Below are 25,385 nucleotides of genomic sequence, written 5' to 3' on the forward strand. Positions count from 1 at the left end.
AGAGCAGACAAATTTCCTAATCAAATCGAATTTTGACTCATCCCCATTTTGGGAAGGTGGAGTCGGTATAATGGAGCCAGGCATATTTAGTGGATGCAAATGAAAAAAAAAAAAAAAAAAAAGATGAAAGAGACACCATGGAGAGTGGTTTTCATCCAATGCCAGGATCAGCCCAGGCAATAAACATAAACAGTAAACAAAACAATTTTACTAGTGGGAACCCAGCCATATGCAAAAAAAAAAAAAAAATTAATGCAGGAACTGGTTAGTAAATATGCAAGAATGTCTAGAGTCCTCCAGGCAGCCCGAGAAAGCTATAAAGACTCTTCAGAGCTGTCCTGCCCCTTCCCTTATCCCTGTGTGCACAGCAGATGATACAATTCTGGGTTTGGCTTTACTAAACTTAGTATTGAAATATATTTTCACTGGCAGCAGTCGAAAATATTTTGTGTGTCCCCCCAAAACCAGCTCACATTATTCTTTTTTTTTTTTTTTTTCTATGGGACCAACTTATCCCGGCTTATATTGACAGATGCAAGTTTAACAATTGAGAAAGAGAAGACACAGAGTTCTTTTGCTCAGAGCGTGTGCGCTCTACCCTGTACTGGTTGATACGCTGCTGGTTTATTGTCTAACACTACGTGTGACTGCACCCATGTCACCCGTTTATGTAGACCCCCAGTCCAACAGGGTATGATGTTTCCAAAACAAACACAATAACAACTTGCCAGGCGACATCTGAGCTTGTCTCGCCTAGGAAAACGTTCTCTGTAACACGATAATCTAGCTCAGGTTCTGCAGCGGTGAATAAAACATTTTCAGACGAGATACAAAACCAAACACAAAGTTTTTACTTTAAGACCGTGCTATGTTTGTTGGTGCAAAAAGATTTAACCCAAAGACAGTAGTTTGGGCCAAGAAATACGGGAGAAAATGATGCTGGAGGATTGTTTTTACTTTTTGTTTTGAAGAAGTGAGCTGCAGACCTGAGGGGTCTGCTACCATGTCCGAACGCCGGAAGGATTTGGAAAGGGTGCACACGCACAGAGGGTGTGCAAACCTCTATGGAGAGGCTTGGTGCAGCTGATTAGAAGAAAGCGCAGCAGAAAATTGTTAGGAGGCGATCGCAAGTGTAGGCAAATAAACTTTGTCATGAGAAATTTAATTATCTGTTTGTCCAGCTGAATATGTTAAAGCTACCTTCCCTGCAGTCCCTCAGCCGTAACTCTCTCCGGCCATATTGATTCTGCGAAATTGCCTTCTCTGCCGCGTTAGATACGCAAGCTGACCTCCGTGAGATGAACCTATTTTGCAGCAACTCCAAAGGAATGATGATTTCTTTGCAATGCGTTCTCTTTGATCAAGCAGTAACTTCAGCTGAGATGAAAAAAAAAAAAAAAAAAAAAAAAAGTACACATTTAATTCAGACCAGCCTTCTGCTCTATTATAATATCAAGCTGCTAATTTTCCATTCTCTTCTGTTGTTTATTAAGAAAACCTGCTCCTTAAAATTATTAATTCTTTCATGGAACTGAGGTATCTCCTTTAATTTAGCTCTGCTAATGACTGTAGTCAGTATAACTTTGTCAACCTTTTCCTCTGGCTTTAATTACAGTTCAACGTCAGTCTGTACAGACACAGACAAAGACTCCAAGCAAGAAATTAGATATCAGGCTGTGAGTTGTACGGGCTGACAGGACATTGAATCATCCAGAACCTTCAGGTAGAGTTTTTCAAACCTCCTTCCTTCAGGGACCAAAGCTCCCAGCCTCTAAACACCGACTTTATTACAATACAGATGATCAAGCTGGAACAAAGCAATGCCCAATGAACTTCAGCTCTAGACACAACAGATAGGAATCGGTTTATAAAGACACACTAAGAAAGGCTTAGAACTTAAAATGCTTTCATCTTCTTTTTTATCCCAGACATGTTTCCCAAGCCAGCAAAAGTCAGAGGCTAATTCCCTTGCAAAAACATCACCTAGCCCTCCCTTCCTCCTCTCTGAGAGGCACCAGGGCCTGATCTCAGCTGCCAAGAGGTTCTGCACCCACCAGAAAGCTCTGGGCTCTACTCAAAGGGGTGCCCCGAGCTTGTTGCCTCTCTCCCACCACCTCTGCCCTGAGCAAGTTCAACTGTCCCAGGAAAAGCGTCATCTTTCCCTTCTTTTAAAGGGATCTTCCTACGTATGACAGATAGGATAAAGAAAGCCACAATCTTCTTCCAGGTAATAGCACATATATCCTATTTGTGCAGTAAACTGAGACGAGTGGGGGTAGCACTTCAGAATAAAGCTTTATCCCTAGAATTTCTAGTGTTCCTCATGCCCCTGTAGATTTTCTTGCTGCATCCCTCTGTCCTCTTTTTCCATGTTGACACTATTACATCTAAGGAAGGATAAGGAGAAACCTTTTCCTGAGTATTCCCCTCGGTGAGCTTTTCCCTGAAATTAGGCTAAACCACTTCTCATCGAAGGGAAGCTAATCCACCTCCTCAGATCAGACTATTGCCCCAGTCAGACTCCCTCCGAAAAGACACCCATCTCAAAACATTTTCTTGTAAGAGAGCAATATTAAAATAGTTGAAGGGCCTTTTTCCCTCTCCATGGTAAAGGGTCTTTAAAGGGTAAATAGAAGCAGCTCCCTGCTTATCCCTTAAGATTTCCTGCTTATGCAGCGACAGGAGACCCACCCATTGCAGGTGAACATCATCTCTCTAGCCTTTGAGGAATTCTCTGAGGCTTGACTGACCATCTATAGACAAAGAGAAACTTTTTCCACAACTGCAATTCGACTCGTTCTCCTTTGGCAATAGAGGTGAAGGTATTTGCACGGTGTTTTTCTGGAACTAATGACTTGCAAAGGGGCCAGTTTCACCACGGACAAGCTGGAAAAGGGGCTGGGAGAGTCAAAAAAATACAGGCAAACTCGGAGTATGATGCAGCACAAATTTAATGAGGCTGAGGAATGGAAGGAAGCAATGTAAAGTGTAAGGAGCACATTTCCACGGTCCACTAAGGACGGTACCCACTCATCCCTCTCACAATGACACACTCAGCAGAATGAGATCTTCCTTCTTCATTAAGTGGACTGTACTGATTCTGTCATGCAGAACAATTTCTAATAATTACATATTTTACCTAGTCATTGTCACATACAAAAAAAAACCCAAAACAAACAACAAAACAAAACAAAAAAACAGCATAAGAGAACAAGACATTTAATCAGATATATAAAGTAAAGCATAACAAAATTAAGACAAGCAAAGGCCTGGTTTTAGGAGATGCCAGGCTCCCACAGCTCCAGTAATCTCAGGTTGTGGGTGTCTAACATCACTTCTGAAAACCGTGGCCATGAGCTCAGTCCTGCGTCGGGTCGTGCTTCAGCATTCCTGGTCATTTCTTCCTGCTTGCTCCTCACACTTTAGCACGGCCCATAGAAGCCGCTGCGGTAGGTGTTGTAGCGACGGTAGGGCCGGCTGTACCCACTGCCCAGGCCCGGATAGCCAAAGCTCCCGAATCCCAAGGAGCTGCCGGAGGAGATGGGGACTCCTCCAGCGCTGAGAGCACTCCCGACGGCCGCGGATGCTGAGGATCCCACGGCAGTGTTCTGGGGGAAGGAGCTGAGGATGGGGCCGGGCAGGGTCACCACCACGGGAGAGGGCTGGATCACCACTGTTGAGTCCTGGCACTGCCTGACGCAGGGCTCGTTGCAGCTGTTGGCAAGCGGGGTTGGGCCGCAGGGGGTGGGAGGACACAGGTCGTAGCAAGACATGTCTGTGGGGTGAAGGTAAATCTGAAACACACGCACAATTACATTAAATTTAAATTCTTGCAATACAAGAATTTGAAGAAAACTCTATTTGTACATAAGGGGAGATTTTAACCAAATAACAAGAGATTCCATGAGAGCAGGACATTTTTCACCAGAGCCAGAGGAAGTACTTCGAAAACAGAGTTGAGCTTGCGTTTTCTTTAAGGTGACTACTAGGGAAAGCAGCGCTGGTGCCTCTCAGTTGGTAACTTACCCCGAAGCCTCTGTGGTTAGTCAGCTCACCCAGGAAACCGGGTACATGCTGGTGCTGAAAGCCTCTTCACTCACATCGCAGAGGGTGTCCTAACCACGCGATCATAACACTACCCTTGGGAAAAGGTATTTTCAACATTTTCCCTTGCAGTCGCGGCCGCACACAGGAAAATTCCTAGGGCTCTGCGTGTCCTAGAGGTTGACTCTGTAGCCTTCAGACAAAGGTGCTTTGCTGGGACAGGTAAGACTCGGTTTGTTATTCCTGATCCAAAGCTTGCTTCTTTGTTAAAGAGTCAGTGATGACAAACAACCTACCTAGTGTTAATGCAGTAAATAAACTTTCCCGTTTCACTCCTGTCATGTCCTCTCATGCACATTCCCTCCTGGACGTCCCTTCTTCCAGTTTTAGAAAGGGGAAAAATAGAAGCTTAAGCACTTAAAATCGGTTCAATAAGAAAAGGAAGGACAGGCAGCTGAACTCAGGAACCCTCCGATTTTTGCGTAGGGTTACCAGCATTGAAATCATCATCAGATCTGAGAAGCTACATTGCAAATCTGCCCACCGTTGTTTGGAGGATGGAGAAGCACCTGGGTAAAGGCACACTTGCCTGCAGAAGAACTACGTATTGAGCGTCAAATGCGGGCATGGACTGATGATTTCTTTTTACGTGGCGAGCTGGTGACCCAAGACCGTTAGTGTTGGCCAGTATCCCTGTGTTCTTCCGATCTTCTGGCCTTAGCTGAATTTTCCACAGACAACACACTACTCTGCACAGACCCAAGAATTCACTGCAGGTATTTTACGTTCAGCTGCAGGGCCTGAAAACTTGCCACTCGATGATTTTTATAACAGACCACCCACAGAAATTTCTCTTTGTTCATACGAAAGACCCTTCCTCTCAGAGAAAAAAAAAAAAAACCAAAACAAAAAAAAAAGCGGAAGGTACTACAACATTAATGAGGAAAATCTACAAAATCATCAAGGCAACAGGTCAACATATAAAGGAAGAATAAATGGGTTCAGACTTACCTTATTCACCAAGGCAGAGGAGGTAAGAGAAATGGATAGAAGAGCCTTGAGTTGCTCAGGTTTTTATACCGAATCCCAAGTTGCCCGACAACTTGGGACATTCTTTGTGCATGAAGTTATTTATGAGCCACTACTGATTACACGTTTTTGTTTTTTGTTTTTTTTCCTCAGTATTTGTGTTTATTACTGCTTTACTTCCTTATCTTGTGGCATGTATATCTGACCACAATTTTCTTTCATCTTAAAATATTCTGGGCCAAGTTAATTTCTGGGAACACTAGAATGATTAATTCAGATTTATTCTGCCTTCAAAACCCTTTTGGATCTGCCTGGTGCCATTAAAGGAGATTAAGCATAATTTACATAATGCAGTCCCTTGTACCCTTCTCCGCGAGGTAAATAGGGTTGGAAATCATGAGGAATTCAACTAGGAAAAAGAGAAAAGAGACTGATTTTTTTTATTTTTTTTTTTTAGAAAATGGCCAGGAATACATACACATTTTTCACCCAACTCCAGCCCTAAAATGAGAAGGGAAAGACGCCAAAGCTTGTGAGAGTCATGAGGAACTGAGAAGTGTTCTGGCTGTGTACAAAGGCTGAGTTATAACTAGAAAAAAACACTTAAGATATCGCTTCTTTGACATGGAAGAAGAAACAAAAAAGAATATCAGAAGTCCAGTCTAACGACATAATAGCAAATGCTAGCACTCCTGTGGAAGAGGATGAAGGACAAATCTTATTAATACAGGATCTTTCCTGGCTGTCTCTAATTCTGGGCTTGATCTCTTCCGAGGCCTTTATCTAAAGAACCCACAAATCCACTTTTATTCTTATCTCACACCTCAAAACATCAACAATTCGGGTTAACATCCACCTGCATAAATACGTCCCGTTGCTTGATGATGTCTGCTCTCAAAGAAGAGTTCTGCAAGAGATAAGGCTTTACAAAACTCAGCTGTGGAGGCAGAAGAAGTCTTGTACAATATTTTTTTTTCCTTTCCTCTTGCAGCATTAATTTCTCCAGACGGCCCTGCAGTGTCTGGTAGAGACGTGTTATACAGACCAACGGCAGCCAGTTGGAGAAGTGTCCAAAGTAGATGAAGTTTCAATAATTTCTTCACTTGCCGTCAGTTTTTCTGTCACTTTACAGCAGGTTTTTGGATTGTACAAGGAAGTCGAGCTGCTCCTACAGGGCGGTGGGGGCTTGCAGGGTAAATAATAAAGGGGTTTAAGTACCTAAGCAATCCTAGACACGGAGATTAGTACTCAGGATTTTGCTCTCCTAGTACTTCAACTACTGAGACATGTAAATCAACTCTAAATTAGGATTGTCTTCGTGAAGATCCCCTGGGAACAGAAACTCGTTTGGCTTGGTCATATGTTCCTGAGGACTTCAAAGTTTATCAGAAGCTGTTATTAAAGTGCCAGGCACGCAAAGTATCATATAATGTGCAAATTTAAGATACGTGACCCGTAGTTGAATTCTCATCTCTCTTCTGCACTAATATATTATTAAGATTTAGGAGTGTGGGTCAGGCTTTGGGTTCTAAAATTTGTGTCATTGTTCCTGGCTGCAGGAATTACAGCTGGTTGATTTTTAATTTAAAAAACAAAATAAAATAGCTCAAGGTTTGGTTTAAGACATTTGATATTTCAAGGAGATTCTCATATAAATTTCCCTTGGGTTTTTTTTTAGCTTCACCAGCCCTGTCCATTCCTCAGTAGTTCTCCATATTCTAAGGGATTAACAGGCTTTTCCAAAAATAATTTCCTCTCTAGCAGCTGGTAGCTAGCAGCTATTCGAGGAATTAATTTGCACAACAGTATCCATAGATTATTGTCATCTTTTTAAATTATTCTTCCTTCATCAAAGCTGTTTGAAAAACACAAAATAATTTTAAAAAACACACTATTAGTTTAAAAAAATCGAACATTTTCAGAAATATCTATACCCTTCCTTGAAAATACTTACAATAATTATTGTTCCAACTCCAGCCACTTTATTGTATAGTCATAGTGACTTAATTGCCTGATTTTCCAGATTAATTAAAGTGAGTGAATCAGTTCACAGTTTGGTTTGGGTTTTTTTTTTTTTTGGTATAATCAAGGACAGACCTATATATTCAGATTATAATTAAAACTTCTTGCATAATGCGAGAACACCCTCCCCAGACACCCGTAAGTGACTAAACATCTGAAAAAAAATATTCAAAATATTCTTAATAAAAGTGGGACTAGAAGCTTACTCACATTAATCCTCACATAATGGCTCCAGACATCAAAGTGACCCCAGAGTCTGTGCGTGGAAAAACAGACACGCAGAAAATGGAAGTTTCCATGGCACGAAGGGTGCCATCTGCAATAAACTTCGAATTGTAATTAATTAACTTATTATAAAGAAATGGGTGCCTCGGAGGCTCCGAGCGGTTGAACAAATCTGTAAAAGGTCTCACAACTCAGAGCCCTCCCGTACCGCCCCCCTCCTCTCGCCATTCACAACAGCTCGGATGGATCTTGGTTTTATCTCAGCCCTCGTTCTTAGCTAATTATTCGCTGTAATTTATTGCTTGGCCCAGGAAGCGGCCTGGTGGTGTTAGGCAGAGCTTGCGACTTAAGCTTCACAACTTCACCTTCTGCTGCTCAAATCGTTTCCCTGAAGGCAAAGGTGTTCATATATAGGCCGATACGTAGTCCTCAAAGTTCATCCCTTCACACAGCTGTTTCCATTGCTAATGGTATTCAAATACTGGTATGAAGCACTTTAAAATGACAAAAGTCTGAGGTTTGGTTTTGCATCTTAAGTTTAAAGAATTTACGTTGCAATTTCCCTTTTTGTTAGAAAAAAAATGAATGGAGCTAACTGCTGCATACAGATCTGCGGAGTATTTCTGCAAAGGGGCAGGTGTAGTGTGGTTGTTCTGCTGGAATTTGATGGGGAACAGCAGAAGAAAAAAAAAAAATAAATTTATGCCGCAGGGAAGAAATTGTTTACTCACCAGTAACATCTACAACACACCCCACCCAAAATGGGTGGGCTTTACTTATTTTTCAAATGCGTTTGCATATTTATTCAAATGCAGATTTTAATTATATTTCGAGCCGCAGGAGTGCAATTAAGTATTTCTCTACCCATGGCCCTGTTGTGTCAGATCCACCTTCCCGGCAGAACAGTGTCTTGGTGCCACCAAGACTGATGGACGTGTAGTCGTAATCCATCACCTCCGAGCAACGGATTGCCTTTAATCATTGGTATAAACCCTTTTCACAAGGCAATTTTTCTTTCTGACGGGGGTTACATGAGATATCACCCGCCTGCGTTTTGATGCGTTTACGTGCCAGATCCCTGATTTATATTTACTTCCATTAAGTCATTGAGGAAGGAAAAGGTTACAGCCCACATGTTTGGAGCCGGAGACCCAGGTGTGACACACATTCATTTAAATCCTTTCCATCCCAGGTGAGCAGAGAAGGGTTTCCACACTCAGAATAAACTTTGAAATGACACACTTCCACATGGGGTGAAAATTCAGCCTGTCGTTTTACTCCGCAAATACCTGCAAAGAGTGAGCGTACGCAAGTACCTCCGCCAAACCCAACTACTTCGATGCACACAGAGGCGCCAGGAGCCCTGCTTACAACACGAGTTACACATCTGCGTTGAAGTAGCCTTAGGTTGGCGTGAATTACGAAAAGCATTCGATATAATTTCGAGGAGGAGGAGCTCTCCTCTTAGAGAATTCCCCTCAAACCCTTGGGGGTCCCACTCTGCTCAGGCCACAGCCATCAAAAATGTTTTCTGATGAACAAGAGGAGGTCGGTAATACGCAGTTTAAGTTCATGGTCTTCCCGCGGTGACGAACCACAGCGCTGGGGAAGGAAAAGTAGAAAATTTATAGTATTTGCAGACAAAGTGTCTACTCTGTATAGTATCTGTTTTGCTACAGCGTATCAAATTTATCTCACACAAGCCTCTGCTTTGTCACAAAGCGTATACCTTGTACACACAATGTTCCCAAAGCTTCCTGGCTGTATAAAGATTTCTTGGTGTAAGGGTCACCAGCCAAATCCTTACTTCTAGTCAACATAAAAAAGTAGCTTTCGGTTGGTAAAGCAGAGGAGCAGTAAGAAACGTGACACCCAAAAAAAAAAAAAATAAAATGAGCAGCTCAAAGATTTTCAATCAAGCACGAGGAGACTCGGGTTGCGATGCAGCATAACTTTAATGAGAGCAAAAAGTAGAATAAAAAAAGTACAAAGTGTGTATCTAGGATTCCGTAAGACAAAAGCTAATATGTCTTTTCATCCTGGGTTCCTTTTCTCAGCGCTGCTGTGAGCTGAGACAATGAAGTCCCATCTACGGCAACAGGGAAAAAAAAAAAAATATGTTTCATCAGAAGTATGAAGTATTCAAAGAATAAGACAAGCAAAGGCCTGGGTTTAGGAGATGCCAAGCTCCCACGGCTCCATTAATTTCAGGTGGAGTCGTGGGTGTCTAACATCACTTCTGAAAACCGTGGCCGTGAGCTCAGTCCTGCGTCGGGTCGTGCTTCAGCATTCCTGGTCATTTCTTCCTGCTTGCTCCTCACATTTTAGCACGGCTCGCTAAAGCCGCTGCGGTAGGTGTTGTAGCGACGGTAAGGCCGGCTGTACCCGCTGCCCAGGCCAAAGCTCCCAAATCCTGAGGAGCTGCCCGAGGAGATGGGCACACCCTCAGAGCTGAGGGTGCTGCCCACGGCTGCAGAGGTGGTGGATCCCACGGCGGTGTTCTGGGGGAAGGAGCTGAGGATGGGGCCGGGCAGGGTCACCACCACGGGAGGGGGCTGGATCACGTACGTCGATTCCTGGCACTGCCTGACACAGGGCTCGTTGCAGCTGTTGGCCAGCGGGGTTGGGCCGCAGGAGGTGGGAGGACACAGGTCGTAGGAAGAAGACATGTCTGGAGGATGGAGGGAAGTCTGAAATACAGGGAAGACAGCAAATGCAATTTAATAGAACGTAATGCAATATAAAATGCAATATAAATGCAATGTAAGAGAATTAAGTTCATAAAAGTCAGGTAAGAGGCTAAATGTGAAAGTGCCTAGCGATGATGGTCAGAGAGGTATTCGCTGTTAGACCAGAATCCACAGCAGACAGTCTGAGGCTTCTCTTAGATTTATAGGGCTGCTGGAGGACGTCTCTGCTCTGCGGCTGGCCAGTCACGATAACATCTGCCCTAACCCCTACCAGCAAAGGCATTTCCCATCCTTTGGTAACTTCCCTTTGCACTCTCTCTCTGGAGAAGGTGCAATCGAGGCTGGACCAGCTGATGGAGAACAGCTGGAGCTCTCATCCTGCCTGGCAAGTGGCCCTGAGCTGAACAGTGATGCCAAACTGGGTTTAGTGCCTTAATGCTAGAACTTAGCCACTAACACCCCAGCCAGCGGCGTTTGTAGAACTACGAAAAAGTGTTTGAGAATCATCCTTTGCTCCCAAATGTTGTATGACCAGATCAGGCAAAACTGGAGTGCAACGAAGGATTATTTTCCATGTCAGAAGTTTCTGCCTTGATTTGAATTAAATGTGTTTGAGTCTGCTGGGATTCTGCTCTGCCTGTGGAAAACAGGACTTGGGGATAAATCCTGGAGCTCAGCACATTTTTAATTTTTTTTTTGTAGTCTCAGTTTCTTCAGATGAGGCTTAAAAAGACCTGGTACGTCTAACCAGGTTCGTTGACTAGCTACACCCTCAGCATCGGTCTCTAAAACGGAGCATGCAGCTGCTTGTTTTGAGAGACAATCTTGCCAGCATCCTCTAAGTCCCGTCTCATTACATCCTGCTTCATACTTAAATAAAGCCTTTCTTCGCGATGGAAGCAAGCTTTTCTAATTTTCCTTCCCAAAAGGGAAAAAAAAAAAAAAAAAAGCTAGCAATATTTATAAATAATTAAGAATAACAAAAACAAACAAACAAACAAAAAAAAGCAGTCATCAAAGTAACATTTTAGCATTTAAAAAGACACCGGGTAGATTCAGACTTACCTGTTCACCGGGGCGAATAAGGCAAGAGAAGTGGATGGAAGAGTCTTGTCTTGTATAAGCTTTTATACCATGTTCCAGACTGCCTGCAGACCAGAGACATATATTATGCATGAAATTATTAATGATCAGTACTTTTGCATGCAAAATCCACCAAACTGATCAAACATATTTTTTTTTTCCCCCTTTCAAAATCTCTTTTATTATTGCTCCTTTTTTTTTTTTTCTTTCCCCTCCTCTTATTACATTCACATTCCAGTACAGACAAAGCTTTCATCTTCACCAATGTTCACCCATTTAATCGCTTGGAAGATTGTGGTGACTCGTTTGAATTACAGCGCTAATTACGTTGCCTCCTAAGGCCAACGTGCATTTTATGTTTCATTTTAGTCATCAAAACGCTGCTTAAGGGGATTGTGCGTGATGCATAGTCCTTATTCAAGACTTCACTCCTTTAGGTGAATAATCATTTGGCTCTGAGGCGGGGGCCTGGTCTCAACTCACAAGCATTTCCATTTCAAGGAGTCAGCTTTACCACAAGACGAGATCTATAATAAATATTCCCCGATTTCGCACTTCTGCACCATTTCAACCCCCCACAAACATGCAGCTGAGAAGAGCACCGAATTTCCAAGACTATTGGAAAGGTGAAAGAAAATTAAGATGGGTGAGAACTGCTGCCTGGAGACAATAAAACACATTCGAGAACTCCTCGGGCTAAGCTGCAGTTTCCCAGTCTGTATGAATACAGCTAATAGATACACAGGTAAGATTTTATTTCTTCACCCAATCATAAATTTCGATTTCCACGCCAAACGATCACACTTTTAATGAAATCATTTAATTACTTGATCTTAATCACTTCGTGCCATTTATTAAATGCCTCTAGCTCTAGATATGAGTTCCGTGCAGTCTCTCATCTGAGGAATCACCATTATTTCTGCTTGAAACTCCAGGATGTCCAGCAATTTTCACATCTAATTAAGTCTGGATGTGTCTGTTTGCAAGTATTAGCCCTCAGAGGCAGAGTTCTGCCTGAGCCAAACTACCGTGTCGGTAGAAGTTATACCCAGCAGTTCCCCCTTACATTTCTCATTACATTATTTGTTTCACCTCTGGAGCCTGCAGTGGCCTGTCCCGGCTCTACTCCAACCTGCTGGAAATACTCGCGTAGATGGAAAGCGCGATAAAAGCAGAGATCAGGTCTCTCCTCTTGGCGCCACTGTCCCTCGGTGAGAGATATGAATTAACTCTAAATGAAAAGTGCCTTTATACATAGGTTGGTCTTGGTCTTCAAAAGAACAAAGGACTTCAAAGTTCAGAGCAGCTTCTCACTAATGGCTCAAATATGCAAAGTTTCATGCTTCCTAATGCTCAAGGTACATGACAAGATCTCAGCGCTCGCATCGCCTGGCTAATAACCTAATTTCAAAGTGTGTTAAGTCAAGATCACCCAAAGGACTCCACAAACTAATTCAGAACAAACACCTTCAGAAACTTTAATTATTTTATTAAAGTTTTTCATCATTCATTAAAAAAAAAAAAAAATAAAGCGAACCTTCATCTGTAAAATCCTGTAAGTCTACGTATTTTAATTCTTCTCCACAAGCAAATGCTCCTCTCCCTTTCTACAAAAGGAAAGAGTCTTTCTCCCCCTTTGCTCAAAATTTGTACCACCCAACATACTACCTGTAGTCTTTTTATATATGTTAAAAAATTATTTCCTTATAGTAGGTGAAAGCTATCGCTCACCTGGATGATCCGTGTCCCTTTAATCTGTAAAATGAGCCAAGGAATGCTAAATTTTCCTCAATTCTTCCCTCTAGGGATATAAACAGTTTTTCTTGGAGGGTATATAATATTTTAGAAACATACTCATTAACAGCCTGGAAATATTTTCGTTGATATTCTGCCAGTTTGGCCTAATTAGCACCTAGAGTTCATCCAAAAGGTTGAGAGCCTTTGGATCTTGCTTTTTTGGGAGCTAAGGCTGGTGAACCAGGACATAACAACTCTCGCTTACGGATCAGTAATGGAGTTTCACATTCCACACACTCAATTCAAACCCTTTGTGTAATAACAAAGTGCTCCCATGACAGGCTGGTGAGCTACCAAATTGCCGAAGAGCTGACAAATTACTTAACGTGAATTGAAATTTGTGTCGTCTTTATGTTGACTTCAGAGGCTCGAGTGTAATAGTACGAGGCATTCAAATGATCCACAGGTCTCTGAGATGAAAGAAGCTTTGAGAAAGGCTTTTCATCTGGTGCCAGAATGAGACTAGACTGGTACACAAATCTGAAGCAATTTAACTCTCGGGAACATCGTCACTATTGGAGACAATTTAACAGGCTCCAACAGACTTTATATAACTGGAATGATTGCCTCAAACCTTCCCAACATCAGAATCTCTTCATTTCCCCCACCCCCCCATCTATTGTTTTAGTAGCTGTTGCAAATCTGTGTTAAATCTCAGCTCCTTACTTGCAGCAAACATTTTAGTGTGATGGTTTCTAAAAGTTTTAATGCCTACAAGCGTCCTACATTTCTTTTATGTTATCATTCTTCATTCCTTGACATGAGGTTTTGTTGGAATTCTGTAAGGCTGCAGCCAGGACAGTAAAAACAGGCAGGCTTTTACAAGGAGCCCTAAAATACACGTTATTTATGCAGTAAATAGCAAGTAAATAGATCAAGCAGTCTTGCTGTCTGTCACAAAAAAAAAAAAAACAAAAAAAACCCAAAAAACAAATAAAACAAAACTCCCTGTCTGTACATCTCCTTTGAGACTTTTGCTGCTGTTCGTGTTTTACTTCACAAATCCAAGCAGTGTTTTGATGGTAAAAAGAATGTAAATCTTTGCACCCTGCAGCTCCAGGTCAGAGTTATGGAGAGTGTGAGTCACAAGAGGATTCCTTAAAACAAATATTCTACGCTTGACTGTCATTCTGTTAGATCATAAAATGCTTCCAGCCTTGGGAATAACTTCTTGGCAAAGATGCATAAAGCCAAGTATTATGATGAGTCAGGGTGGAATCAATATGTGGTTCAGCTGCGAAATTAAATATTTTTATGATCTTGAGCTCTAAACGTGTTATTCTCCTGTTATTAGTGGCTGCAGTAGTATTCATATCATGTCTCTGCCTGATAGTGATGATTTACACAGTGATGAATTTCACCCAGAAAAAAAAAAATAAAAATTTCAAAAGACGGTGGGAAGGGAAGGGAAGGGAAGGGAAAAAATAAAAGAAGCTGGAGATACGATAAAAGCGTAACTTTAATAATACCAAAGAGTGGATTAAAATACTGCAAAGCAACAGTGGGAAGAGTGGCACATCTCATGGTGCTGCATTCCAGAGACAGAGCTTTTCTGTCAGTGTAGCGTTGCACCTTGAGACTCAAGTCCCATCTACTGTCTAAATTATAAATTTTACAGCAGGCGGTATCAAATAACAGCAATGTGCAGCGGAAATACAGACTGGATTAGAAATATAAAGGAGTATAACAAGAGTAAAGGCCCCATTTGAGGGAACGACTAACTCCCACGGCTCCGTTAACTGCAGGTGGAGTTGTGGGTCTCTAACATCACTTCTGAAAACCAAAAACCATCAAATTGTGCTTCAGCATTCCTGGGCATTTCTTCCTGCTTGCTTCCTCACGCTTTAGCTTTAGAAGCCGCTGCGGTAGGTGTTGTAGCGACGGTAGGGCCGGCTGTACCCGCCGCCCAGGCCCGGATAGCCAAAGCTCCCGAATCCTGAGGAGCTGCCTGAGGAGATGGGCACTCCCTCGGCACAGAGAGCGCTGCCGATGGCTGCAGACGCTGAGGATCCCACGGTGGTGTTCTGGGGGAAGGAGCTGAGGATGGGGCCGGGCAGGGTCACCACCACGGGAGAGGGCTGGATCACCACTGTTGAGTCCTGGCACTGCCTGACGCAGGGCTCGCTGCAGCTGTTGGCCAGCGGGGTCGGGCTGCAGGAAGATGAAGGACACCGCTCGTAGCAGGACATCTCTGTGGGGTGGAGGTAAATCTGAAACACAGGACCAGAAGTGAATGCAAGATGAGATTCATTTTACACTTACATTTAATCTGCTCAGGTATCAGGACAATGGAAGCTTTCCAGGGATTCTTTTAGGAGTTGAGTGGGGAGGAAGCTGAGAAGGAAACCGAATTCTTAAACAAGAAGATGGAGGCTGAAATCATCTTCTCTCGGCTGTTGGTGATCCAGTGGAATAGCTGAACAGAAGTACACATACCTGTATCATCACTTTAATTTTAGTACTTTGATTGGCTGTACGTCTGGAAAGACGCCACCGAGATCCAGCTCCAGGTAGTCAGAGCATTGTAGAATCAGTAATTCTGAGTAAATCCCTGGCCACAAATGTACTTATGGACGGAGTTCAACAGACAGCGGGGAAAGGAGACGAGGAATTAGTTTCCAGGTTCCAACTCCACCCATGAATTTCAATGCAGTTAAGCGTACTTGAAGCTGAGATCTTTGGAAATCTTTCCCAGACAACTGGTCCACAGGCGTGCTAAGAGGAGGCCAGGAGTTCCCTGCACACTCCACGTGTCTGGTCCCCACACACCAATAAACACAGTTTGCCGTTTCCTTTACCCATCTCTGGGTGCTCAGTTCTCCTCGGGTTTTTTTGCTGTTCTTTTCCCCTCGTCCTCACAGCCCCTGAAACCACTTCTCTAAACTCGCAGGAGATACCGTTACACCCTACAAGACAATGTCAAAAACTTGGCAACTCTAAGACACCCAGCAGAGCTTTTTGATGATGTGATCAGAGCCAATATCCTCGCTGAACTCATTACGACTGTTCCTTTTAATCTCCGCATGCAGCTTCATTTTGTCTTCATTTAAAAAGCGGTATCTAGAGCTCAAAAACCTTGTAGTTCGACATAACTGATTTTTAAAACCCACAAACCCCCCGTTTTGAAACTTCCTAGTTTCCTTGCTCTCCAGCCATTTCTTTTAGTATCTGGTTCATTTTACCCTCTTGTTTCCCACTGGGCCCAAGTAGTAGATTCATCATAACAAAAAAAAAAAAAAAAAAACAAACACAACAGGAACATTGAAGCAGCCTCCTATGGAATAAACAGCGAAAAATAATAATAATAATAATAATAATAAAAAAATTCTGGCTGACATTTCAGAAGATAAATGCATCCACATCCTTTACAAACGCTGTTGTTTCCAATAGCAACACAGTTGAAATTTCGGGCGTTACAAATGACGGGCAAGACCCTTAAAGGTATAGAATGCAAAATGCTACTGAAAGAGGACTGAGCACGCAGATCTCTGTCATCACAGAATCCTTGGATGGTTTGAGTTGGAAAACGTCCCCTAGTTCCAACGCTCCTGCACAGGTTTTGTGCCCTTTCAGCTTGTTAATCTTTATTATTATTATTATCATTATCATTATTATAATTATTATTTAGTATTGTGCCCTTTCAGTTTGTTAATCTTTATTATTATCATTATTAATAGTAGTAGTAGTAATATTTAGTATTGTGCCCTTTCAGTTTGTTATTATTATTATTATTATTATTATTATTATTATTATTATTATTAAGTCACTTAACACGTCTGAAAGCCCAAATTTAAATTAACTTCTATCACCATTTCAAGGATCTATATCACCAAGTCAGGACTCCAGAAATACCTGTAATTCTAACAGCAAAAAAAACCCCAACGTTTTAAAAGAGAAACAAAGTCTTCCCCCAACCAATTCATCAACAAAAAAAAAAAAAAAAAAAAAAAGAACAGCGATCAAATTGTTATGAAGGAGAGAATTCAGCAAATAGAAAAAGAGAGGTAGATTTGAACTAACCTTGTTCACAAAAGAGGAAAACGGTAAGAGAAGCGGTAGGAAGGACCTGGAGTTGAGTTCGCTTTTATACTGGATCGCAGATGGCCCGAGGACCGCAGACATCCTTTGTGCATGAAATTATTTACGGACAAGTACGTCCCGAATGCAAAATCCTTCCAACTGGTTAAATGCCTTTTCCTTACTCTTTATTACTTTGTTTTCATTTCCTTATCTTCTGACACGCAGATTCCGTCAGACAAGTTTTGTCTCATCTCCTGGTGTTATGGACCAAATTTATTCCAGTGCCACCTTTCCGTCACCAGAAAATTGTGCGTTTCGCGTTCGTCATAAGGAAAAATATTAAGGAGAATTCATCCAATGTGTGGTTCGTCATTCAGAGGTGTTCTTTTATTAAGGATATGAGTGTAAATCCTTAATAAATTCTGGTCTCCACCAGCTCTAATTACAACCAAGCATAAGAACAATTTAGACTGTACTTCTACTTTTTTTTTTTTTGGAAGGCCCTGAAATAAAGGTACAAGCCTACGCACCCCTGAAACCCCACTGAAACCGTTGAGAATCAGAACTCTGGGTGAAATTCAGAGAAAAACAGGATTATACTGTATCAAATTCAGATTTGACCCAGTTACACTTGGGTAACACAGCCTGAGGGACAGCTGCTATAGCACACAGGGACCTTTAAACCCGATTTATCGGTTCTTTTAGGAAGGGAACCTGTAACTCCCTTCAGCACAGCTCAGACCACAAAAGGGACTCGCACTTCACAAGTCGTCTTGAGGACACACATGAATTTTAAAATCACATATAAATTTTCAAATCACATATAAATGTAAAAATCACGTATGAATTTTAAAATCACATATGAATTTTCAAATCACACGAATTTTAAAATCACACACGAATTTTAAAATCACATATAAATTTTAAAATCACATGAATTTTAAAAGCACATATAAATTTTAAAATAACATATACATTTTTAAATCACATATGAAATTTAAAATCATATATGAATTTTAAAATCACACATGAATTTTAAAATCACATATGTATTTAAAAATCACATATGAATGTAAAAATCACATATTAATTTTAAAATCACATATGAATTTTTAAATCACATATGAACTTTAAAATCACATATGAATTTTTAAATCACAAATTTTAAAATCACATATAAATTTTAAAATCACATATGCATTTTAAAATCATATATGAATTTTAAAATCACATATGAATGTAAAAATCATATATGAATTTTAAAATCACACATGAATTTTTAAATCACATGAATTTTAAAATCACATATAAATTTTTAAATCACATAAATTTTAAAATCACATATTAATTTTTAAATCACATATGCATTTTAAAATCACATGTGAATGTAAAAATCAAATATGAATTTTAAAATCACACATGAATTTTAAAATCACATATAAACTGTAAAATCACACATGAATTTAAAAATCACATATAAATTTTTAAATCACATGAATTTTAAAATCACACATGAACTTTTTAAATCACATATGAATTTTAAACTATTTTGAGGTATTATCCTTGCACAAACTTAACTGTGGGGTCATTGGAAGGAAAAAAAAAAAAAAGAAAAAAAAAAAAAAAAAAGATAAACCAACACACAAGGGTCTGTTTGTCTTTTTTTTTCCCTTGCTACGAGCTGTGTACAAGAGTGATTGGAGTGATTGCACGCAGACTGATGGAAGTCCGTCGCGTAAGTGGAATGCATATATAAAATTTTAATATGTTTTTTTAACTTTGCTTTGCAGTCTCTCCTGTACAAGTTGCAGGGTTTGAATCCCTCCTTGGAGAAGCTGTTAAATATTGCTCATGAGGATTCATAGACAGCTGGGAAAGAAAAGTTCTTGGTCTTCGGTTCCTAAAGAAGGCGGCCTTCAAAGTCCTTCACAGAATTTAATTATCAAACTACTCATGATATACGATGAGGTTTTAACACCCTCAGCATCCGTCCAGTGAGATGTCTTTAAAACCTCCGTCCCAAGATCATTTTTTGCCATCTATAAGCCCACACGTAGGTTTCTATTTCCACAGAGTGAAGCCGTTTGTATTTTCATAGACTCTGTGAAAACCAACACTGAACAATTCTTCCAAGAAAAAAAAAAAAATCTTTTACAAATGTTAACTCCTTTTCATATTTCAATAACTTTACCTAAAATGTCCCAGTTACACTCTTAAATATTTCCCTTCCTTTCCAGACCTAAACAATGCTGCCAACACATAAACCTGTAACCACGTACATTTTTTGAAATACAAATTCTTCTGTAGCATCGGGTGTTTACTCCCTGGAGTAAATTACCCGGAGAACTAATTTTCTTGTAAAACACGTAACAATATCCACAGAAGTTTTCAACACTTTTGTTCTGCTTTCTTCTCTTAATACAGTAGTTTCTGTTTGGCGTACTCATAGTGTGAAAACAAACTCGTCAGCGATGACTGCAGTATTTTCAAAAAGACTCCTGAAGCGTCTTCTGACTATGGCCAAACTCCAGATCAGGCTGATCGGCTCAAAGATCTCATCCAAGAGGTTTGAAGTCCTCCTTGGAGATTATTTTTATTTTTATTTTTTTTTAAAGATAGTGAACAAGTTAATTGGCGATTGTCCTTAAGTGGGTCAGACAGGGGATTGCACACAAAGAGGTTTAGGAAATGTCTCGAATGTGATCTTAGATTGTGCTCCCAAGACACCTGAAAGCTAACAAATTGCTGAGGAGCTGAAAAAAAAAAAAAAAATCTTTATTAGACTGCGCTTGGAGTAATTTCATATTGACACTGAGTCAGTATAAACGTACCAGAAATTAAAAGTACCCATAAATTGGGAAGATGAAAGAATTTTTAATGTGTAGAGTACGCTTCTCATGCAACGCCAGGCTGAAGCTAGACTGGAAAACAAAGGCAAAACAATTTCATTATCAAGAAAATGTTCCACCTGCAAAAATATATGTGGGAACTAATTAATGCAAAAAGGAAAAAAAAAAAAAAAAAAAGATGCCTCGGTAGTCTCATAAATTTGTAAACAATCCATATGCATAGCTGTTTGTACCCATTTCTCCGGTTTTAACATACAAAGGGGACGCGGATTTCAAACTGATGCTCACATCCTTCAGGAACTGTCTCTCTAAGGACACATTTAATAAAGTGCTTCAGCGTCCTGCACAAACAGCCCACGGGGCCACGCTCCCTGATGATGGCTAGTTCCAGGACGCTGCTTTCTTTTTTCTTTTAAATCGGCAAGCAGAGACTTAGGGGGGCGGTGACAGAGTAGTTCTCCAAGCTTTTTTTCTTCACAAATGTACCTTTCAGGATGTGCTATTGTTGGACGCAGATCACTTAACCAGACATCTCATTCTCCTGAAATGAATATCTGTACTTGTCACGCTACGTGTCCATTTGCATCTTGGAAAGACGCCTTCCTACCACCCAGAACGAAGCCGTTCTTTGATGTACATCAGAGTGCAATCAGTGATTCCACACAGATCTGAGTGAATAACTAATTACTTCGGTCGTACCGGTTCTGTCAACAGGGCACCATATGTCTGTGTATGCTTTCCAGTCCCTTCCATTAATTCTTTGGAAAACACGCACATGGAAACCAGTTTTCAAGCAGAGACTTCACTCAGTCTAGTAGCTATTGATTTACCATCTTTCATCCTTTCCTTTTGTTGCCTCGAATCACAGCCTAAAAGGGGACATATCCCATCTTATCTCTAAACTATTTTTTTTTCCTAATTACTTTCCAAGTAATACTTAAGTAAACAGAATGTAAGTGTAAAAACATTTTAAAAAAATAAATTAAAACTACCTCTTTTCCCCTACTGTGAGGACATTTGAACTGGTTCCAGCACTGAACTTGAACACTGGGTATCTTCCCTCTGGTTCCTCCACTGTTTTTATCTCAGCACTCTGATACTTTAATTTCCAAAGAGAATTTAGCGGTCTCTACAAGAGAAAACCTTTCACGAGGTACAGTCGTCAGAAATTACACCACTCTCATTCTTATTGCCTCCCTGTGCTGTGCCCTGCTGGACTCCATGTAGCTCCAGTGGGAGAGCAAAGAAGACGGTACAATTAAAAACTTGGATAAATTTCACAAAGCTTATGTACCCACAGCCGGGGTATTCTTTACTGTTCTTCGATGCCTTTTACTTGCCCACAGTGTGCTGAGTTTTAACGTCTTTGGGAAAATTGCCAGATGGTGAGTAGCAGAATTAAAACCAAACTGTTAAAGAGGGAAACACCGATGGCCATTTGTCTAGTTCTTCCCTCATTTCTCCTCTATATTGTGAGAAATCTTGTATGGATTAGCTAAGCAATAAGTTTTATTGGATTTTGTTGGAGGGTTGAAAGAGAGGACATCAAAGCCCATCATAAATATTTATTAATGATAAAATCATATAAACAGTCTTATCGCTCAGATGAGATTGGAACACTCCACCTTTGAGGGCTTGAGTCAAGATCATTCCAAGTGTGTCGTGGTTAAAGCTTCAGAGTCTGGCAGTAGTCAATGTAACCAAAAAAACAGACACGAATATTGCTTCTGAAAATCTTATATACGCTTGCCCAATTCTCAAACACGCCAAATAAGAGATGAGAAAGCTCCCAACCTGAGACATCACAATTATACTTTGTCACAGAGATGGGGAAAAAGTTTCGGGAAAAAAAAAAAAAAAAAAAAAAAAAAAAACAAGCAAGGGAAATATAGATTTGTAAACGTGCTTAATGCTTCACAAGAGGGTAAAAAACAAGGAAATCATTTTTATCAGGTAGATTGTTGGGACTACTCGATTCACATTTTGAACTGAGAAGGAACTTTGCATAGATTTTCCATATGATCACACATTCCTCCCCAAAGGGGATGAAAAAAGGAGAAGAAAACCACAGGGAAACTCAAATTCACATGCAACATTGGTTTAATGATAAAAAGTCAAGTAGTTCTGCAAAATGAAAGCAATATATGTATTTATATAAAGGAAAGAGGACATTTAAAACATTTCAACTGATAGACAGTAAGCAAGACTCTGCTTTTACATAATTCCTGAATAAACCCCCTCCACTGATCATTTAAAAGTAGAGCATTATACCAAGGCAAAGTGGAATTCAAAATCACAGATGCAAGGAGAGTCATCGAAAGCAGGAATTTCAAGAATAAGACATATGTTGGCCATGTAACCAGACAGGAGCTTGCTTCTGTCCCCTCTCTGCAGGAGGGCACGAGGGTGCTCAGCCCCTCTGGAAACTCTGGCCAGCAGCTCCATCCTCAGTCCGGCACCTGGCTTTGGGTTCCTGGTCGATGCACTCACGGGACGTCCAGCCCGGCTCTAGCAGGGCAGGCACCTTCTGCTGTAGGAGCGGCCACCAATGCAAGAGAGGCCAAAGCCCCCGGAGTTGATGGGCACTCCCTCAGCACTCAGGATGTTGCCAACAGCAGCAGATGCTGAGGATCCCACGGCGGTGTTCTGGGGGAAGGAGCTGAGGATGGGGCCGGGCAGGGTCACCACCACGGGAGAGGGCTGGATCACCACGCGGGAGTCCTGGCACTGCCTGACGCAGGGCTCGTTGCAGCTGTTGGCAAGCGGGGTTGGGCCACAGGGACGGCACAGATCGTAGCAGGACATGGCGGCGGGTCGGAGGTGCACCTGGGAGAGAGGGCAGGGAAAGCACAGGCAGCATGTGAGGCACCGCCTGAGAGCCGGCTCGCCAGCAGAAAAGGCACAGCCTGGGGAGCAGGGACAGCCTGCACAGGGAGCAAGGGAGAGTCAAGGGACCTGGTCCCCAGGGAACCCCTGCCTAGAGAGCCCAAGACCTTCACCCACATCCCATGGTGGTGGCGAGGAGCTGAGAGACAGGAACACAACCAAAGAGCGACGGTCTGGGAAAAGCAATAGCGAGCCCAGAAGACAAAGAGGAGAAGAAGAGAAAGAGCAGAGTGGGGCAAGGCGGTTGCAGCTCACCTTGTTCAGCAAGGAGGAGAAGGCGAGAGAAGTGGATGAGGGACTGTGCTGTGGCACTGGCTTTTATACTGGCCCAGACCGCCCCAGGCCCAGAGGCGCCATTTGCGCATGTAAGGAGTTTGCCAACAAGCTCATCTTCAATGCAAAGTGGCACAATTAAAGAAATGGGGACACTGCTTATGTTTTATTCAACGCTGCCTTTCAATTTCTGTCTTCATACCATGCCCTTCCAGCCACGCAGACTCCTTTCAAGTGACAGTATTACAGGCCAAAATGTTTCCACGGAAAATGACAGACAAGTAAAAGAAGAACGATACCACGCACGGCAACTCAGAAAAGAGTCAGCAGGTGCAGCCAAGAGTCCAGCCCAAGGGGCTTCATGCTCAAGGGGGCCCGTAAGGAAACCTACAAAAGAACAGGAAGCTTGTACTCCTGCCACCAAGCTGAAGGAAGGTCTAAGGGCTCAGGACAGAGCTCAGATAGAGCCCTGGGTCAAAGGGGAGAGGCAGGAGACACACACTGCAGCTGAGGCTCTAAAGGGCCATTGGACCTGCTGTTCCTGCACTCAGGCCACTGATGGGCAAGCAGAGGGTATCTCCTGTGCACCCGGGACACAGGGCACCTTCTCTATCCATCACCACAATGCAGGGAGAGGACTTCTTCCTTCAGGAGAAGAAGCTTATGTTCATATCATAAGTGCAAAAATCCGTCTTTTCTGATTATGGCTCCTTTCAATTACATCCCGGGCACAGAAAATCCACAGGAGGAGTCTCCCACCAGACCTTGATACCTCCACAGTCAGTGCATATGGCAAGGGTCGGCCCAAAGGCTCCAAAGCCCTGCTGTGTCCAGCTCCCTCCAATCATGTACCCCAGGTGCTGCCTGCCCTCCCTGGTACCATCTTCTCACCCATCCATGCTTCTGCTGCCATCTCCCTGTGGCTCAGGAGTGCTGATGGAGGGAGCATTTCCCCGCGGCCTTCCTGCACAGCGGGCACAGGGGGGTTGCTGACAGCAGCTCTTGCAGGGAAGACAAAGCTTTAGCTATGGGGAAAGGCAGTGTGGGGGTTCCCACGGTGTATGGGACAGCAGAAGACGGGACCCTCACTCTATGTGAACCAGTGCTGGGGGGCACTGGGCAAAACATCACCTGTGGAGGACTAGCAGATGTCACAGTAACGGACAGGTGGCTGCTTCTCTCCTCCATCCCTGTGTCAGAAGTAACCACCTCATGCCAGTGCAGCAAACCTCACCAATCACCTACCATCTCCATGCCTAAGTAAGGCCACTTCCCTCATCTTGCATTTCAGGGCTGAAAGACAGGTAGACACAATGACCTAATCGTGGATGCTTGCATTCTTTCCTTCACTCCACTGCTGATGAGAGGACAGAAAGGGATTTGCTAAATACCCTCAGCTCAGTGCCACGGGCCACAGGCCATACAAACACACAAGCAGTGACTGTGCTGCAAACATTGATGAGTACTTCCAGAGCCTTCTGGGGGCTACAGTGAGATGGTTTGGGGGGAGAGGTAGAGCGCTACCGGCTCCTAGGCATCTCTTGCATGTCTTGGAAAAATGAAATACATTGCAAGGCTTTGCTGAGAGACAAAAATAGTTTGTTCAGGAGACATTGATGTGGGTGGCGCTCAGAAGGTCATGTCACATGTGAAGGGCAGCCCCATCCAGGTGACCATTTCAGTGCGATTCGCCTCATCCAAAGCCCCCAGGGAACATAGGACTCCACCACAAACATTCAGACCCATCTTTGCACTCTATAATGTCTCAGTTCCCCCTGGATGTCTTGGCTGGGCATCCCAGGAGGGAAGAAACACGAGGAGACATGAAGCTACAATGCAGCATAAATTTTAATGAGTCTAAAGAGAAAAACCAAGCACCACATGCTGGGAAGGACCCCGGCCAGGCTGCTACAAGGGCATCTGACAGTCAGGAACCCATTCACAGCCATGGGACACACATCTTCCTCTAAACATACACGGGGAGATGGGGATAAGAAGGGCCCCTCTCTGCTTGTCTCTGCATGAAGCCATGGCACAGGAGAGCAGGAGACAACAGGGACTCATGATGTGGAGAAGAAAGCAGGAGAAGCAGAAGACATCAGCTGGACGTGATCCCAGCCAGCACAGGCTGGCACCTTGCCTCCCTCCCTCGTCTGCAGGAGGGCACGAGGGTGCTCAGCCCCTCTGGAAACTCTGGTCAGCAGTTCCATCCTCAGTCCGGCACCTGGCTTTGGGTTCCTGGTCGATGCACTCACGGGACGTCCAGCCCGGCTCTAGCAGGGCAGGCACCTTCTGCCAGAGTAGCGGCCACCAATGCCAGAGAGGCCAAAGCCCCCGGAGTTGATGGGCACTCCCTCCTCACTCAGGATGCTGCCAACAGCAGCGGAGGTGGTGGATCCCACGGCGGTGTTCTGGGGGAAGGAGCTGAGGATGGGGCCGGGCAGGGTCACCACCACGGGAGAGGGCT

At 42.7% G+C, this 25,385-nt stretch overlaps 3 protein-coding genes across 4 annotated transcripts in view; all 3 read right to left on the reverse strand.

The window, feature by feature from the left end:
* Positions 1–3,206: 3,206 nt before the first annotated feature.
* Positions 3,207–6,200, reverse strand: LOC113488677 (feather keratin 1). Of its 2 annotated transcripts, none has more exons than XM_026863962.1 (2): positions 5,897–6,200; positions 3,207–3,794 (listed from the first exon to the last, which is right to left on the reverse strand). In XM_026863962.1, the coding sequence occupies exon 2, from the start codon at positions 3,771–3,773 to the stop codon at positions 3,423–3,425; it is 351 nt and encodes a 116-aa protein (XP_026719763.1). In that variant the 5' UTR covers positions 3,774–3,794; positions 5,897–6,200; the 3' UTR covers positions 3,207–3,422. The 2 variants fall into 2 exon arrangements, with proteins under 2 accessions (XP_026719763.1, XP_026719762.1); XM_026863961.1 differs by lacking the exon at positions 5,897–6,200 and adding an exon at positions 5,056–5,367.
* An 8,540-nt stretch (positions 6,201–14,740) lies between these two features.
* LOC113488710 (feather keratin 4-like) lies at positions 14,741–15,079 on the reverse strand. Its single transcript, XM_026864004.1, has one exon. The coding sequence runs from the start codon at positions 15,077–15,079 to the stop codon at positions 14,741–14,743; it is 339 nt and encodes a 112-aa protein (XP_026719805.1).
* A 7,188-nt stretch (positions 15,080–22,267) lies between these two features.
* LOC113488668 (feather beta keratin-like) overlaps positions 22,268–25,385 on the reverse strand; it is a 3,380-nt gene continuing 262 nt past the window's right edge. Inside the window, exon 2 of the mRNA XM_026863950.1 lies at positions 22,268–22,585. Within this exon, the coding sequence (XP_026719751.1) occupies positions 22,268–22,564 (297 nt within the window). The 5' untranslated portion in view covers positions 22,565–22,585. The remainder of the gene's footprint in view (positions 22,586–25,385) is intronic.

This window comes from Athene cunicularia (assembly GCF_003259725.1).
Source record: "Athene cunicularia isolate RWA chromosome 25 unlocalized genomic scaffold, athCun1 chr25_part1, whole genome shotgun sequence".
Lineage (NCBI taxonomy): Eukaryota > Metazoa > Chordata > Aves > Strigiformes > Strigidae > Athene > Athene cunicularia.